This window comes from Lynx rufus, unplaced genomic scaffold (genome assembly GCF_022079265.1).
Source record: "Lynx rufus isolate CCGP_SWC_20201006 ecotype Redwood Valley unplaced genomic scaffold, mLynRuf1.p SCAF_2, whole genome shotgun sequence".
In the NCBI taxonomy this organism is placed as follows: domain Eukaryota; kingdom Metazoa; phylum Chordata; class Mammalia; order Carnivora; family Felidae; genus Lynx; species Lynx rufus.
This window is the reverse complement of record NW_025814834.1, coordinates 150,270,349-150,287,575: the sequence shown is the minus strand read 5'-3', so window position 1 is coordinate 150,287,575 and position 17,227 is coordinate 150,270,349. Positions and strand designations below refer to the sequence as shown.

The following is a 17,227-nucleotide window of genomic DNA, read 5'->3' as shown; positions in this document are numbered from 1 at the left end:
GTCTCCTAAGAAAGGTACCTTTTTCCATTTGTTCCAATCTTTTTTTTTTTTTTTAATTTTTTTTTTTTTTCAACGTTTATTTATTTTTGGGACAGACAGAGGCAGAGCATGAACGGGGGAGGGGCAGAGAGAGAGGGAGACACAGAATCGGAAACAGGCTCCAGGCTCTGAGCCATCAGCCCAGAGCCTGACGCGGGGCTCGAACTCACGGACCGCGAGATCGTGACCTGGCTGAAGTCGGACGCTTAACCGACTGCGCCACCCAGGCGCCCCAAGCTCTTCTATTTTTTAAGAGAGAACGTCAATCTTGCTTTAGCCTAACTTATTCCTTTTTTTAAAATTAATGTTTATTTATTATTTTGAGAGAGATAGAGAGAGGGAGTGTGTGTGCATGTGCATGGGGTAGGGGCAGAGAGAGAGGGAGAGAGAGAGAATCCCAAGCAGACTCCACGCTGTCAGCAGAGCCTGACACAGGGCTTGATCTCACTAACTGTGAGATCATGACCAGAGCCGAAGTCAAGTCAGAAGCTTAATCAACTGAGCCACTCAGGTGCCCCTCAACTTATTCTTAACATAAGCATCCCTTAACTTTTCTTTATTCATTGAAGCTACCTATGATGACATTCCTGTAAATTCACCAGTCCTCTAAAATTCATCACTATTAAATACATTTTTGACCTCACAGATTGGTTAGTGTTATATTCCACCTTTGACTATAACATGAAAATTACATTTCCTATTATAAAAATTCGCACATCACACAATTTTGCATATGAGACTTTGGAGATTCATACTGGTTGAATACTGGTCAAATACTCCTACCATAAAGGATACCTGGGTTTGCAATGAACCTATGCTTCTAAGGTACCTATTACACTTGCTATATAACCTACTGATAGTTCTACAGAGGTAACTCAGGCACAATTATGGAGTATTAGTCACACTTCACATGAGGGTATTTAGGTTTTTTAAGCTTTGTATTTTGAAATAATTTCAGACTTCACAGAAAAGTTACAAAAACACCACAAAGAATTCTTCACTCTGTTCAGAAATTAACATTGGAATGTTTAATTTTAAACAAGTTCCATTTGAGTTTTTTATTAAACTGTAACTCAAGCTGCTTAAATAAGCAAATGGGCAATTTAATACTTTAGGAGTTATAATAGTCCTCTTAGTATACAGGACTGAAATCTCATGTGACCAGTAACAAAGTCCCCAAATATTCGAAATTTAAAGATTTTTTTCCTTAACTCCTTAGCCAGCAAAACCTGCCTGAGCCAGTTCACAATCATTTACCCATTGTAATGTAAATATTTGCATGTTTCACTGTAGACACAGTATTGTTTATGTAATACTGCCCCAGACCTCCTAGAAGTGAATATAGTAAATTTGCCATATCCCCAAGGGTTTCAGGTAAGAGAAGCAGTGCTAGGTACTACTTTAGTTATCACTTCATTTAATCCATTCAATGCAGTAAATTCAATCTTGCCCAAGGTCACCTACTGTGTACTAAATGGTAGCAGCAATGTTCAAATTTAGGTTTCTTGGAGTCAAAGCATTAATCACTTCTGGAAGTTGAAAAAGAGTATTGAAAATGAGTCTCTTAAAAACAGACTACTGGGGCATGGAAAGTGAAAATAAATCCTTTGAAAAGATGTAGTATCCCCTCCTTCCAGCAAGTCAAATTTTACACTTGAACTCAGATATCACTCTGAAACGTGTAGTCAAATGTTTCGTATCTCAGTAGCAATTAAATAAAAGGAAATTTTGGGGCACCTGTGTGGCTCAGTCGGTTAAGCGTCTGACTTCGGCTCAGGTCATATCTCGCGGTTCGTGAGTTCAAGCCCCGCGTTGGGCTCTGTGCTGACAGCTCAGAGCCTGGAGCCTGTTTCAGATTCTGTGTCTCCCTCTCTCTCTCTGACCCTCCCCCATTCATGCTCTGTCTCTCTCTGTCTCAAAAATAAATAAACGTTAAAAAAAAAATTTTTTTTAAATAAAAGGAAATTTTAAAAAATGTCATCTGAATCAAATTAGCAACATTTTTTAAGAGATAACTCAGTGATAGCAAGATGTTTAAATAGGTATTCTCATATAACACAAATGGAACTGAAAACTGGTTTAGTCCCAGTTTAGTATTACTAGTCACATTTTCAGATGAGAAACTAAGACAAAAAAGTTAGGTGGTTTAGCTTAGTATCACATAGCTAGGAGAAGGCTAATCATAAATAGGAACCTAGGTAGCTCAGGTCCAATTTGTGCTCTTAACCACTCCATTTTCCTATCTCTATACTATACAGAATTTTTTTACAACTATTTAAAATGAATCAAAATGACTGTAAGACCAAATTAAAGGATAAACAGACTGGTGAAAATATTCCCTATGAGAGTAAGATGAGCTATAAAAAGGCACATCTTAAAAGAGAAAATTCAAGAGCTCAGTCTTTCCAATAATCAGATATGCAAGAAAAATTTACATTCAGTTAAAGTGCAAGTATAACGACAATAGGCATTCTCATATACTTTTCTGATGAAGATACAAAGCAGTACTTTTTTGGGGAGGGTAATTTGAAGTCTCTCTCAAAAATTTTATTTTTTAATGTTTATTTTTGAGAGAAGAGCGCACACGCAAGTAGGAAAGGGGTAGAAAGAGAGGGAAACAGGATCCGATGTGGGCTCTGTGCTGACAGCAGAGAGCCCAATGTGGGGCTTGAACTCATAATCCATGAAATCATAACTGGAGCCAATGTCAGACCCTTACCAACCTGCCCCAGGCACCCCTCTCAAAATTTTAAATGCATGCAGTCTTTGATCCAGCAATTCTACTTCTAGGGATTGATTGCAAAGAAAAAGTCATGTAAGCACACAAAGCAATTTCTTCAAGGAAGAATTGTTTAATGTAATGTTTATTATGGCATTTCTAGTAATTAAAAACCAGAAATAAGCTAAATGTTCATGAATATGGTAATAATTAAATAAATATGGTAGTCATAACTAGAATACACTACTTAGAAATATGGCAGATTTGCATTAACAAATGCAGCTGCAGAAAAAAGTATCCTTTTATTCATAAAAATATTAATAATTTTGAACTTGAAAAGAGCCATGTAACTTTGCATACTCTTTGTATTTAATGTTGTATTTTATTAACGGAAAAAGAAGAAAACATGATTAGAAGAAACACGAAATGTTATCAGTGGTCATATCCACACAGTAGAATTTATAGGTGCTATTTTTCCATTACACTTTTTTTTATGATGAAGATGTATTAGTTTTACAATTGCTACATACACTCATTTCTTCCTACACTCCAGTTAGTGGCTAGGTAAATTAATACACTAAAGGTCACAACTTTACACAATAGCTACCATCAGCTCCATTTTACACGTGTGAAAGCAGCAAAGAAATTGAATCTAAAGGGGAACCCTCTTGTACTGTTAGTGGGAAGGCAAACTGGTGCAGTCACTCTAGAAAACAGCGTGGGGGGGGGTTCCTCAAAAAATTAAAAATAGAATTACCCTACCACCTAGCAATAGCACTAGTAGGAATTTATCCAAAGGATACAGGAGTGCTGATTCATAGAGGCACATGTACCGCAATGTTTACAGCAATGCTATCAACAAAAGCCAAACTATGGAAAGAGCCCAAATGTCTATCAACTGATGAATGGATAAAGGTGTGGTGTGATTCCACACTCAATGAAATACTACTCTGTGATGAAAAAGAATGAAATCTTGCCATTTACAACAACACAGATGGGACTGGAGGGTATTATGCTAAGTGAAATAAATCAGTCAGAAAAAGACAGGTATCATATGTTGTCACTCATATGTGGAATTTGAGAAACTTAACAGAAGACCATAGAGGAAGGGAAGGAAAAAATAAGAGAGAGGGAGGCAAACCATAAGAGACTCTTAAATACAGAGAAAAAACTGAGGGTTGATAGGGTGTGAGGGGTTGGGGAAGCAGGGAAAATGGGTGATGGGCACTGAGGAGGGCACTTGTTGGGATAAGCACTGGGTGTTGTAGTAAGTGATGAACCACGAGAATCTACTCCTGAAGCCAAGACTATTCTGTATACACTGTATGTTAGCTAACTTGACAGTAAGTTATTTAAAAAAAATTTTTAATAATATTAAAAAAATAATAAAGCCTGTTATGAAGTATGTTGCTAATGTCCTCATGGGAAAACACTAAAAAATTTAAGGAAAACCAACCCCAGACAATTGCAAATTCACCAGCAAACGGCATTAATGGAGAAAGAGTCCAATTTGCCACTTCACAGATCTGAGGTGTAACAAAATAACTGAGTATAAATTTGGGTTCTAAATCCAAGAGACATACTGAATGTTTATTTTTGGAAGGGAAAAAGAAAAAAAAAAAACCTCTAACATACATTCTTATATCTATAGAGACCCCCAAATTTTACATTTGAGGGTACATGCTTTTTAGTGCTGAGAACTAAGCTCTCATAACAATCAGTCTGAATGGTTTCCTTCATAACACAGGAATATATTTTATATTTGAGAAGACATAAACCAGTTACCTTAAATTTCAAACAAATTATGTCAATTTCTAAATATGTCAGCTTGAAAATGCACAGTGGAATCATCTCATATTTGATAAATGCAAAACATTACTTTATTTCTGGAAAGCTACCCAGGAAAAAGCAAAATCACTTTTTATAAATATTCCTCTTGAAACATAAAAAAATAAATGGGTAACACCATCTCCTAATATAATATTTTTTTGAAAAGGTGGAAATTCTATCAGAGTAATGATAATTCTGATGGTTTTGCCTTTTCAATTTATGAAGTGGTAAAACTGGAAGGGAACCTTAGGGTTTACCTAGTACAACCCCCACATCATGCAGATGCGGCCCAGAGAATTTAACTGCAAGTTACTAAGTTGCAGTTATTAAGTTACTAAGAGGCTAAGGAAGGAGGAACTCACTCAGGAATATTTTTACTCTAAATCCAGAAGGTGGACATTTGAAAAGTATTATCTAATAATTTAGTGGGCTACTTGTAATATTTTGGGATCCTGTTCCCCTCTGTACTAACGGGACCTTTCAGACCTAGCACTCTCAGAAAGCAGCAGGTTAATCTCTATTGTATCATCTATACTTCAGATTTACTACAGAGTAAGTTTTCCAAGCCTCTCTCTTCCTCAGCATTGGCTTTCAAGTGAAATTGTATTTCCCTAAGTAGAAAGGATTATAAATGCCAAACTGCTTGGGTCAAAATTGTGCAGGGTCCTGCTTTGATTCATCATTTTGCCCCTGAAACCTCTGAAATACTTCCATGGTATCTTAGGTCTCAGATACACACATGCACACACATACACACAAACTGTAAGCCCAAATTTTTATTATTCACATGACATAAAATTAGTTAAAATTTCTAAATGCTTATTTTCAATTTGTGCGATCATCTTGCCACAGACCAGTAACAAAAAGCTCACAGACTACACTTTGGGCAGCAATGCTCTATATCAAACCAAACCTTCAAAGATGTTCCTGATCAAATTAGAATACCCAATATACTAAGAATGAAGTTAGAAACTTACTTCTTATCAAAAAATGTTGAATTTTCTTTCCTCTTTGTGAATCCGTTGGGTAGAAGCTTTAAATTAATACCTTGTTTTCTAGCACGATTTTTCATAAAATACATCTGACAACCAAAAATAAATAAATAGAAAAATTAATTTTAAAATGTCTTAAATTTCAACAGTGAATAAAACAGTGTTCAAAATATAATAATTAACATTTATTGAGTACTTATGTTTCACAAACTGTGCTGAACATTAGTATCTCATTTAATGCTCACAATACTTTGAGACTGGTACCTACTACTACCCTCAATTTAGGAAGGAAAGTTAATGAGATGCCAACATTATACACCTATTTCTGAGAGTGAGAGCCTGTAATAAAACCCAGATATAGCTAATTCTGGAGGCTGTCTTGTTAATCATATGCTCTGTAAGCCAAAAGAAGGATTTAATGAGATGTTTAAAAACACAGGTCATTTGGTAATTCATAGGGGCTACTTGTACAGTTCCTCTTCTTTTACTGAACTTTTTTCTTGATGTTTATTTATTTTTAGAAAAAGAGCGCATGCACACTTGCACAAGTGGGGGAGGGGCAGAGAGAGAGAGAAAGAATCCCAAGCAGGCTCCAAGCTCAACACAGAGCCTGTTGCAGGGCTTGATCTCACGATTGCAAGATCACAACCTGAGCCATCAAGAGTCAGATGCTTAACCAACTGAGTTACCCGTGTACCCCTTTCTGAGGTTTTATACCATACTTGGCTGTATACAACTATACAGGTAGTTCACTCAAGGGAAGAACCAAGGCGTTGCCTACTTACAAGGCTTAACTTAATGTAGCTACTACTGTAGGCTATACAAAATGGGACATGTGAATATTCTGGCTCTGACATGTTTTACTCCACTACCTGTCTGGGTTGGCTGAGCAGAACTAGGCAATACCAGAAAGTAGTGAAGGAAGTAATATCATCAAGTTTTCTTCCCTGAACACTCAAATGGCAAAGTATAAGTGCAAGTTTTTGGTTTTGCAATGCTAAGAGTTAGAGAATTAAATCATAAGCCAAGGGAAAGGAAGAGTCAGCTATCACTTGTTAAAAAGAGAAATAATTTAAGAAATTACATGCAATTTTATAACTTATAGGGCTTTGGTTTCAGTAATGGTGATGACTGTAAGGACCAACTCTCCCACTGAAAACATCTAAGAATATCAGAGAATGGGGGAAAGACACATATGTAATAAAATACATTTCAAAATCACCTTAAAAAACACTGGAGAGCTAACAAGAAAACAAGAAAATACACGCCAATATTTAACGAGAAGTGAAAACCAGGACAGGTAAGCAAAGCAGTAATAAGAAATGGGCTGAAAATTCTCCAGATTTTTTTTTTTTTTTGGCAAATTTTGCAAATTCTAGCAAATACAGGCTTTTCCTTTCAACAGCTTTCTCAGTAAGAGGGTAGGAGTTATGACTCTAATCTTTTAGGAACCCCTCATGAAATGAGGCTGAGTCACAGAATATGCCTAATTAATATTCAGGTAAGGGTGAACCAGAAATAAACCCTACCCCCAGAGCATGCTAGGAAATTTATATCAGAATGACTGGAACAGTGGAGGGTGCAGGGGGTGAGGAAAAACAATTCATCAGAAGCTGTGGTCATGGGCCAGTTCTTGCTCAGGTCTGAAATGATTTGCTTTGCTTGTGTGGTCAAGGGAATCTTAAACTTTCAACTTGATTTAGGATAGGCCCAGATTTGCAATATTCCCAGGTACCTGGCAGAATAAAAGGTCTGTGTCCTACTCTTGAAAAAAGTTCTCACAAATCATTTAAGAAAAAAAAGTAGCACTCAATAAAAAATAAGCAAGCATAAGGAATACAAGAAAACAAAGGTTAGCGAGCAGGGACCAAAAGAGAAAAAAAGAGGTAGCTGAGAATTCTCCATGTATTCAGACACTAAAAGAATCATACACAGATTGTAGAACAGTTATGCAAAATTAAAAAAAAAAAAAAAGAACAGCTTGAAAATACTTGCAGTGAAGAGAAACTATAAAAACTGACTCAGCAAATTTTTATAAGAACTAACTAAAACTAGAACATATCCAGAATACACTACAGAGAAAAAAAGATAAAAAATCAAGTAAGTTAAAGGATAGGTAGGAAGATTTAACTTACATTTATGATAGTTTTAGAAGACAGAAGGAATAAGAAATGGGCTGAAAATTTCCCAGAACTGATCAAAGATACAACACAGATTCAAGAAATCTAACAATTCTCAAATAAGATGAAGAAAAAGAAAACATGCATGTTCATATTATAGTGCAAATAAAGAACAGAAAACATAAAAAAATGCAGCCAGAGTAAAAAAGATTTCAAAGGCAATTAAAAACAACAGATGACTTTGCAACAATAACAATGGAAGCCCTAAGACAGTGGAACAATAATTCTAAACCCAGAATTCTATAGAGAAAAATCATTTTAGAGTGAAGAATGGGAAATAAATAAAAATTCAAAAAATCTACAAAGTAACCCAAGTGGTGGTAACCAGCAAACCCTCTCTAAAGGATATTCTAAAGGATGTACCTGAGGCAGAAAAAAAGTGATCTCTAAGGGTCTAAGGTGATGACAGAAGGCATAAAGGGTCTAAGATGATGACAGAAGGAATAAAGAGCAAAGAAAGTGGGAAATATAAAGATAAACCCAAATAAACACTGGCTGAATAAAACAGTAACTACTGTATGGAGATTTTTTTTAAAAGTCAATTTAAAGAATTGAAAACAGGAAGAAAAGTCAGTATAAGGTTAAATGGAATTTAAGTTAACTGCTGATATATCTGCCTGCTACTTATCTTTATAAATACATTTTGTTGGAATGTAGCCCCCACCCATTTGTTTAAATATTGTTTATGACTGCTTTCTTGCTACACAATGGCAGAGCTGAGCAGGTGTGACAGAAACCATATTGGCCTAGAAGAAATATTTACTATTTGACCCTTTAGAGAAAAAGTTTGCCAACTCCTGTTTTAAGGTCTTTTGCATTGTCTAGGCATTTGGTTCAGGTACTGCTTAACTTCAGATATTGGCAAATTAAGCATGCATATTGTAATGTATAGCTTAACCAACGAAAGGATAGAAAAAGGGTATATAACTTCTAAACTGATAAAAGAGAAAAATTCAAATGATAAAAATAAAAAAAAAAATCAGTCCAAAAGACAAGAAAAAGAAAAAAAAAACTGGGACAAATAGCAAAACTAAGGTGACACACTTAAAGTCAAATATACAGGTAATTTTATTAAAATGTAAATGAGGTTAATGATTCCGTTAAAAGTTACAGATTGTCAGATGGGAGAAAAACTGGAAACCAACTATATCCAGAACATAAGGACACAAAAAGGGCTTAAGTAAGGAAAAAAATAGCCCACACAAAAACCAACCAAAGAACTGATACAGCTTTGTAAATGTTAGTCAAAGTACAAAAAAAGCTAGAGACAGAGAGGGTTACCTCATAATGCCAAAGGTTAAATACACCAAGAAGTATTTCGTGAGGTATGCATTTAATAATTTAGCCTTAAAACACACAAAGCAAAACAAACTGAACCACAAGGGAAACTCACAGATCTGTTTGATTTTATCTATTGAGAAATGTTAACATACTTCTCTTTAAAAATTATAGACGAAACAGACCGAAAAAAAAAGTAACATTATAAACAATTTGAACATAATTAATAAATCTGACCTATAAAGTATATATAGAGTACTATATTCAGCAAGTGCAGAATTTTTTTTTAATGTTTATTTATTTTGAGAGAGAGAGCGAACGTGCACATGCACATGCATACGTGCATGCAAACAGGGGAAGGAAGGAGAGGGAGAGACAATTCCAAGCAGGCTCGACACTCGGCACGGAGTCCAACACAGGGCTTGATTCCACGACCTGGGTATCATGACCTGAGCCTAAGTCAGGAGCTGGATACTCAACTGACTCAGCCATCCAGGTGCCCCGGAATAGATTTTTTTCAAGCAGAGAACATTAAAACTTTGACCATATGCTGGGCCATAAACACAAGTCCTGATGGATTTGATTTGATTTGATTTCCTAAATGTTATATTTATTTTTGAGAGAGAGGGAGAGAGAGAGAGAGACAGAGGGCAAGCAGGGAACAGGGAGAGAGAGGGGGAGACGTAAAATCTGAAGCAGGCTCCAGGATCTGAGCTGTCAGAACAGAGCCCGATGTGGGGCTCAAACTCACGAACCATGAGATCATGACCTGAGCTGAAGTTGGACGCTCAACCCTATTGAGCCACCCAGGTGCCCCATGTCCTGATGCATTTTAAAGGAATGAACTTAAAAGAGTATGTTCTCTGATCATAATGCAATTAAGCTAACATAAAAAAGATATAACAAAAGTTAAGAGGACACATTAACAAAATAGAAAAAAACATGTAATAGCAACTGATCTAGGAAAAAAAAGACATAAATAACCATATTACAAAAGAAATTACTATAACTCCTATATACATGTAAAGGAGAAGGTTTATGAAGAACCTTATGCCAATAAATTTGAAAATTTAGGTCAAATGAACAAATTCTTAGAAAAATGTAATCTATTAATACTAACTCAGGAAGACACAGAAAACCTACACACGGTCCCACAAATAGTAAAGAATATACCTCAGTGGCCCAAACTCTAAGCCCATACTGGTTCCTTAATAAATTTTACCCAACTCCCAAGGAAGAAGTAATTTCAATATTAGTGAATGCATCCAAGAATAAAATGGGAACATTCCCAAATAATTTTCTGAAACCAAAATCATACTGATACAGAAACTTGAGAATACCAAAATGGAAAATGAGAGGTCAATCTCACTAATGCACAGAAATACAAAATGAATGCATGGATAAGGTATATATACATGTATAATACAAATGAATTCTGCAAAGTATAAAAAGCTTGATATGATAATGACACACCATGCAAGTTTAGCTTAAAATAGAAAATCAATTAAAATATTATTCGTATTATTAGAAAATTATAGATTAAAAGAACACAAATGAAATAATCAAATACAGAAAAAGTATTTGATAAAATATAACTACCATTCATGATAAAATCTGGTAACAAACTAGGACTAGAATTTCCATAATCTAGTCATCAAATTATTTCTAGAAAAAATTTAAGAGCAAACGTCATGGTGCAATTGTGGAAGTTTCCCCTCTATGATCAGGAGTTGCAAAACAGTATGTACAGAAGAGGTAACATAGCGGGCCTGAGACGGTTATCTTTAGGCTAGTGTGTGGGAATTTGAATGACTGGTAAATGGTTCCCTAAACTAACATAAAACTTTTCCTAAAATAGTAAGTATGGTTCACTGTGCCTGAATTGTCTGTAAAACAATATGGTTTGATTTCCTTTTCTTCTGGGAGTCTGGAATTTGGCACCTGCTAGGCAGAGGGTGCTTATGTGACCAGCCCCCATAAAAACCTTGGGCAGTGAATCTCTGATGAGCTTGCCTAGTAGATACTACTTCACATGTGTTATCACAACTCATTGACAAAGGGATTAACTGCATACTGTGTGGACTTGGGGCTTAAAACATAAATATCTACTACCAACATTAGTACTTGACACTGAATGGGAAGTCCTCACATAAGGCAGTAAGGCAAGAGAAAGAGAAGAATAAGGACAGAAAGATAAAAAGAAATTGTGATGAAATGTTTAATAAATGTATTAACTTCACAAATGTACATAATTGAAAAATCTCAAGGTGTCTATTGATAAGGCACTGGGATAAATTTTAGTACTATAAAACATAGATTATAATAACACAAAATAAGTAACAACAAAAATCTCATTCTTAAATACCAGCAAAGAGATAAAAAAACAAAGAAAATGCTATTTAAAAAAGCATGAAAAAATAAAGTGCCTAGGAATAAACCTAACAAAAAATGTGTAAGATTTCCACTGAGAAAATCAGAGATATTAAAGCTATTAAGTAAATGCAGATACAACACAGTGAAGGATTTCAAGATTTAATACTGTAAAGAAGTCCAATTACCCAAGTTACTCTATAAAAATAAATGCAACCCCTATCAAAATTCCCAGGAGAATTTAGGGGACTGTAGAGTCAACAGGCTGATTCTTCACATTTTTATAGAATTACTAACAGCCATACCCATACTAAAGTATAGCCATACTCTAAAAAATGAACAAAGTCATAGGAAATACTCTATGAGATAATTAGTTGCAGTAAAAAACTACAATTAAGAGGGGTGCCTGGGGGCCCAGTCGGTTAAGCCTCCGACTCCTGATTTCAGATCAGGTCATGATCTCACAGTTTGTGAGATCGAGCCCCATGTTGGGCTCTGTGCTAACAGCGAGGAGCCTGCTTGGGGTTCTCTCTCCTGCTTTCTCTCTGCCCTTCCCCTGCTTGCTCTTTCCATCTTTCTCTCTCTCAAAATAAATAAACATTAAAAAAAAAAACTACAAATAAAGGAGTGTAGTATTGGTGTATATAGATAAGTAGACCAACAGAATAGAACAGATAGGTCAGAAACTGCCGCAAGCATGTATGGACGTGTGATATATGACAAAGGAGGTCCTACAGAGCAGTAGGGAAAGGATGAATTTTTCAATAAATGGTGCTAAGAAAGTGGATTATCCATATGGAAAATTAAATGGGATCTCCACATGATACACAAAAATTAATTTCAGGTAGTTTACAGTCATAAATGCAAGATGCAATGCTTTACATAAAGCTTTTAGAAAATAATTATGGAAGAAGAGATTCATAAATTCAAAGTATAAAAGAGTTTCTTTATAAACACATAAAACTACTAACAATAAAGGAAATGTACAATAAACTTGACTATATTAAAAAATTAAGACCATCTATTCATCAAAGACACTATAGAGAGTGAAAAATAAGCCTGGGAATGGAAGAAAGTATTTATAACATATACAACCACCAACAGGCATCCAAGAAATACAAGGAATCTCTACAAACCAGTAAGAAAAAGAAAGGTGACCAATAAAAAGATGAGCAAGAGACTTGAACAGGAATTCCACATGAGGAAATCCGAATGGCCAATAAAATATTTGAAAGATGCTCAATCTCATAAGGAATCAGAGAACTGCAAGTGAAAAACCCCAGTAAAATTACACAGCCATCAAATTTACAAAAATTTTAAAACCCTGACCATATCAAGTATTGGAGAGGATGTGACACCATTGGGAGTCTAAACTGGTATAACCACTTTGGAAAATGTTTTGGTTACATCCAGTAAAACTGAAGATGTGCACACCCCACAATAAAACAATTTCACTCCCAGGCGTAAACCCTAGAAAAAACAGGTGTGCACATAACCCAAAATTCATTAACAAAAGTGTTCATAGTTTTAAGGTTTTTTTTTTGTTGTTATTACAGAAAACCCAGAGCCCATGAACAATAGAATGGATAAATAAATTGTAATATGGTCATAAACTAGAAAACTATTCAGAAGAAAAAAATGGATCAGGGAATGGCACAAGGGAGTGGCAGGGCATTTTTGAAGTTGATAATGTTCTAATTCTAGACCTGGGTGGTAGTTAATGGATGTCCACTTTATGATTATTCATTGAACAGTGTATTCCTATTTTATCCTTTTTTTATATGTATGCAAGATTTCATGATAAAAACAAAAAATTTAAAGAGTAATTTATTTTTTAAGAAGAATTTTATGTTCTTTTTTTTAAAGTTCACTTATTTTGAGAGAATGTATGCACACGCGCACACAAGCAGGGATGGACCAGAAAGAGGGAGAGAATCCCAAGCAGGCTCAACACTGCCTGTTAGGAGCCCGACATGGTGCTCAAACTCACCAACCATGAGATCATGACCTGAGCAGAAACCAAGAGTCAGACACTTAACAGACCAAGCCACCCAGGTGCTCCTAAGCAGAATTTTAATTACCCTTAATTACTCTTGAGAAAAAATGCTGATGAATGATAATTTTCCTTTCAGATATGTGAAATGTCAAGTCTGTATCAGGACAGTAATACCAATAAAATCAGGTGTTTTAAAAGCAATAAAATTCTGCAACTCCAGTGCCAAAATGGCCTTTGAAAAAGGAACATAATTCCATGACATGATTCAATAACACTATTAAAGAATTTCTAGAATGGCAGTTGCAATGTATTTCAAACATGTAAACTTTAATTCTGCATACTGCTGAAGGAATGAAAAAGGGATAAAAGGGTATGAAAATTAATTGTATTAAAACAACAAGTCCTGTTAGTTTTTCCTTCAAAATTAGAATCTAGTCACTTCCCCATAATTTAACAGTATTATGCAAGCCACCATCATTTCTCATCTCAACCACAGTGATAACTTTATAACTGGACTCCCTGCTTTCAATCTTCCACTTTTGCCCACTAATGCTCATTTTTCAGACAGCAGCATGAATGCTCTTTGAAAAAGCAAACGTGCTCAAAACACTGCCATGGCTTCTATTTTCACTTAGACTGTATTAGGAGCCCTTACCAGTTTCTCTAACCTCATATTCAATATTCTCCCCTTCACTCAACTATGTTTCAGTCACCCTGTCCCCATTTTAATCATCAAATGTACCAACCTCCCCCCCTAAGCCAGTCTTTACTTATGCTTTTATCACTACCTGGATAGTCTTCCTCCAAAGGTTCACGTGGCTGCCTCTTTCTCATTATTCAGATCACTGCTTAAATGTCATCTCTTGAGAAGCTTCTCCTGACTTCTATATTGAAAATACTTTCACAATCTCCTCCCAACAAACACCATTTTCATTTTCTTTAATTTCCTGTGCTTTATCTTCCACAGGTACTTAACTCTATCTGAAATTATAGCTGTGCCTCTCCTCATCTGTCTCTCCCCACACTACAAGCTCCATGAGGGGAAGAACTTTGTTCTGGTCACAGATGTATCACTAGTAACTGCAATAGCTCTGGATCACAGTAGTCACTTAATACATTTATTAGGTTTAAAAATGAATCTAACTGAGTAAAAGGAATTGTAACTGTAAGGGATGAAAAGAAATACTTACATGTTTATTGCTTATTGGTCTTTTTAAGAAAGCATCTCTAGAAATGTGGTCTGCTGTTCTTGCCACATCTTCCAAAAATCGATAATCTAAAAATTTCAAAATAGAAAAATAAACAAATGGCATACGCAATGGCCAGGAATCACCAATCTGCTATGCATAAGATGACTTACCACTAAGCAGATTCATTTCAGTAAACTGTTGTATGGAAACATATGCAGTTTTATCTCGAACTCCATTACATGTCAATTCTGCTTTGTGTTTCTTTACACAGGGCAAACTGAAGAGACAAAGAGGAGGTACTTTTATACTCTGAGGTAAGAAGGGTATAGAGAGAGGTAGTAAGGTAGGAAATTACATATATACCTGCAGGAATATCGCATACAACGTGGACATCTGTACTTTGCTTCTTCTGTACCACAAGTTTCACACCTACAAAAGCCCACGAGAAACTTAATATTAATTCTACTTATTTATTCATAAACTTTAAATGGTGAGTTACTCATCACAACCAATTTACAGACATGTAGTCAGTGAATAAAGTATATGCCAGTAACCGATAAAATACTTGATAGCTGTCTAACATCCTTAGAAAATTCTCCTCTAAGAAACGGTCTCCAAATAACATTTACAATGTTGTCAGTACTACGTAATTCAAGAAGATGTATTAAATTAAAAAAAAAAATCTCACTTTTGACTTCTTTTTTCTACTGCAATCAGAGAATGGTATCATTCACTAACGTTTTAACTTGTAATTCCTGGCAATCTGCTAACAATTGTATGTGCACGCATTAATGAGAAGTCCAATCCATGAATTTAGACACTTAAAGGCACACACACCAGAAAAAGAATATAAGACCCAGTCAAATTTACAAAATGTCAGCTGCATCTTTTCTTCTCAACTCCACAGCCAACTTAGAATGAGGATTAAAATAACCTAGAAATACTATTAACCATCATCTATCTTTAATTGCTCTTCTAGGATCTTGGGATACTGAAAACCAAACTAGTTATTTTTATTTGGCCCACTGTGTTCTAACAGTTAACGGTCCCAATTTTATTTCCTATGCTGTCACATGATCACACACTGTAAGGAAATTAAATCAAAAGCAGTAAATATTCATAGAACCCATAAATTAGACAACTGAGTGACTTCAAGTGCATTTTTATCTAATTTTAACTTCTCCACTTTTTCATTGTTAGTTTTATTGGACTTTTCCTTATTTCTATCATCTCTTTAAGAATAATAGTGTGTCAAGAGCGTATTAAGTCAAACCAGAATCTGGCCCAAGGGTTTTCTGGTCCCCAGAATTTTCACTTCCTAACTTGGCTACACTGTCCACTGGACACTAACAGCCTGAAGTATTTTCACTGTATTTGTTGTCATCTGACAAAACCCTGCCTTCCCAGTTCCCCCTTCCCTCCACCACCAACAGGCAGGCTCCAGGGACCAAAATCTGCATTTATTTTTCATTATTCTACATCTGGCTGCTAGATTTCCTTCAATCTAGACAACGGAGGACTCTACAGCATTTCCCCCAATGAATTTCTCCCTGTCCTACCTGGACATGGCCAGTTTCCGCTTGAAGCCCACTGGGGGATTTATGTGAGGTTCTTCTTTCATCTTTGTATCATCCATCACTTCTTCTTTTGGAAAATACTTCTCTTCTTTTACACACATTTCATCCACCATTTCCTCCTTTTTTATGTTCTGACCAACAAACACCTCCTCTTTTATCTCCATGGTAGCTTTCTTCTCTTCCTTCACATCTAGCCAGTCCATTACCTCTTCCTTCACCTTCACTTTCTCTTCCTTTACATCTGTTTCGTTCACCTTCTCTTCTTTTACCACAAAACTACTATTCATCTCTTGCTTCACTTCCAAAGTGCCTGGTTTCTCCTCTTTCACCTTAGGTCCATCCTCTACCTCCTGCTTTACCCATCGGCCATCGAGCGTCCCTTCTTCCATTTCTGACCAGTCCGTAACTTCTTGCTTCACAACCGTTAGGTCCACTCGCATTTCCTCTACCCTTTGCCCAGTTCCTTCTCTATCCTCTGTCTTCCCCATTCCTGTCAATCCGTTCCCCGCCTCTACACGGCCGGCCTCGGTCTCGGCTGTGCCCCCGACTCTCTCCCTACCGGACTTGAGCCGTAGCCGCGACCCCTCCGCTCCACTCTGCAGACCTCCTCCCAACGTCTCTTCATTTTCAACAGCAATATTCATCAGCTCACGACCCTTGGCCTTTGCGGCCGCTCTGTCCTTCAATGAGGCTTGTCCACGCCAAAAGGAATGAATTGAGAGCCGGAACACCGAAAACCACCCACGTGTGAGCCCGAAAGCCGCTAGCAGCAAACGCCGGCCTGGCGCTTCCGTCCGAATCGTCGTAAAGCAACGCTTCCGTGCCTCTCCACTTCACGACTCTTAGAGCCCTTTACGGCTCTGCGGCGGTTGGGCCAAGAGCCTCAGAGAGAATCCGAGTGAGGCCACGCCCACTATGATTCCTCTTCTGAGGCGGGGCTTCGCCAAACCCATCCCCTGGGGGGAGGCAGCCTCCGCCCTCTTTCCCCGCCCCCCTCATCTGTGCGAGGCCGTACTTTTCCGTACAGAGCAGGGGTGTCAGGCGGAGAAGACCAGT

General features: G+C 36.6%; 1 protein-coding gene across 2 annotated transcripts in view; it reads right to left on the bottom strand.

The window, feature by feature from the left end:
• The window catches only part of ZNHIT6 (zinc finger HIT-type containing 6), an 85,709-nt gene extending 68,756 nt beyond the window's left edge, over positions 1-16,953 (bottom strand). Inside the window, exons 1-5 of one of the 2 annotated variants that reach the window (XM_047084952.1) lie at positions 16,154-16,953; positions 14,958-15,023; positions 14,765-14,871; positions 14,595-14,680; positions 5,566-5,669 (exon numbers count right to left, since the gene is read on the bottom strand). In XM_047084952.1, the coding sequence (XP_046940908.1) occupies positions 5,566-5,669; positions 14,595-14,680; positions 14,765-14,871; positions 14,958-15,023; positions 16,154-16,815 (1,025 nt within the window). In that variant the 5' untranslated portion in view covers positions 16,816-16,953. The remainder of the gene's footprint in view (positions 1-5,565; positions 5,670-14,594; positions 14,681-14,764; positions 14,872-14,957; positions 15,024-16,153) is intronic. The other variant, XM_047084953.1, reaches the window with a different exon arrangement.
• Positions 16,954-17,227: the final 274 nt, after the last annotated feature.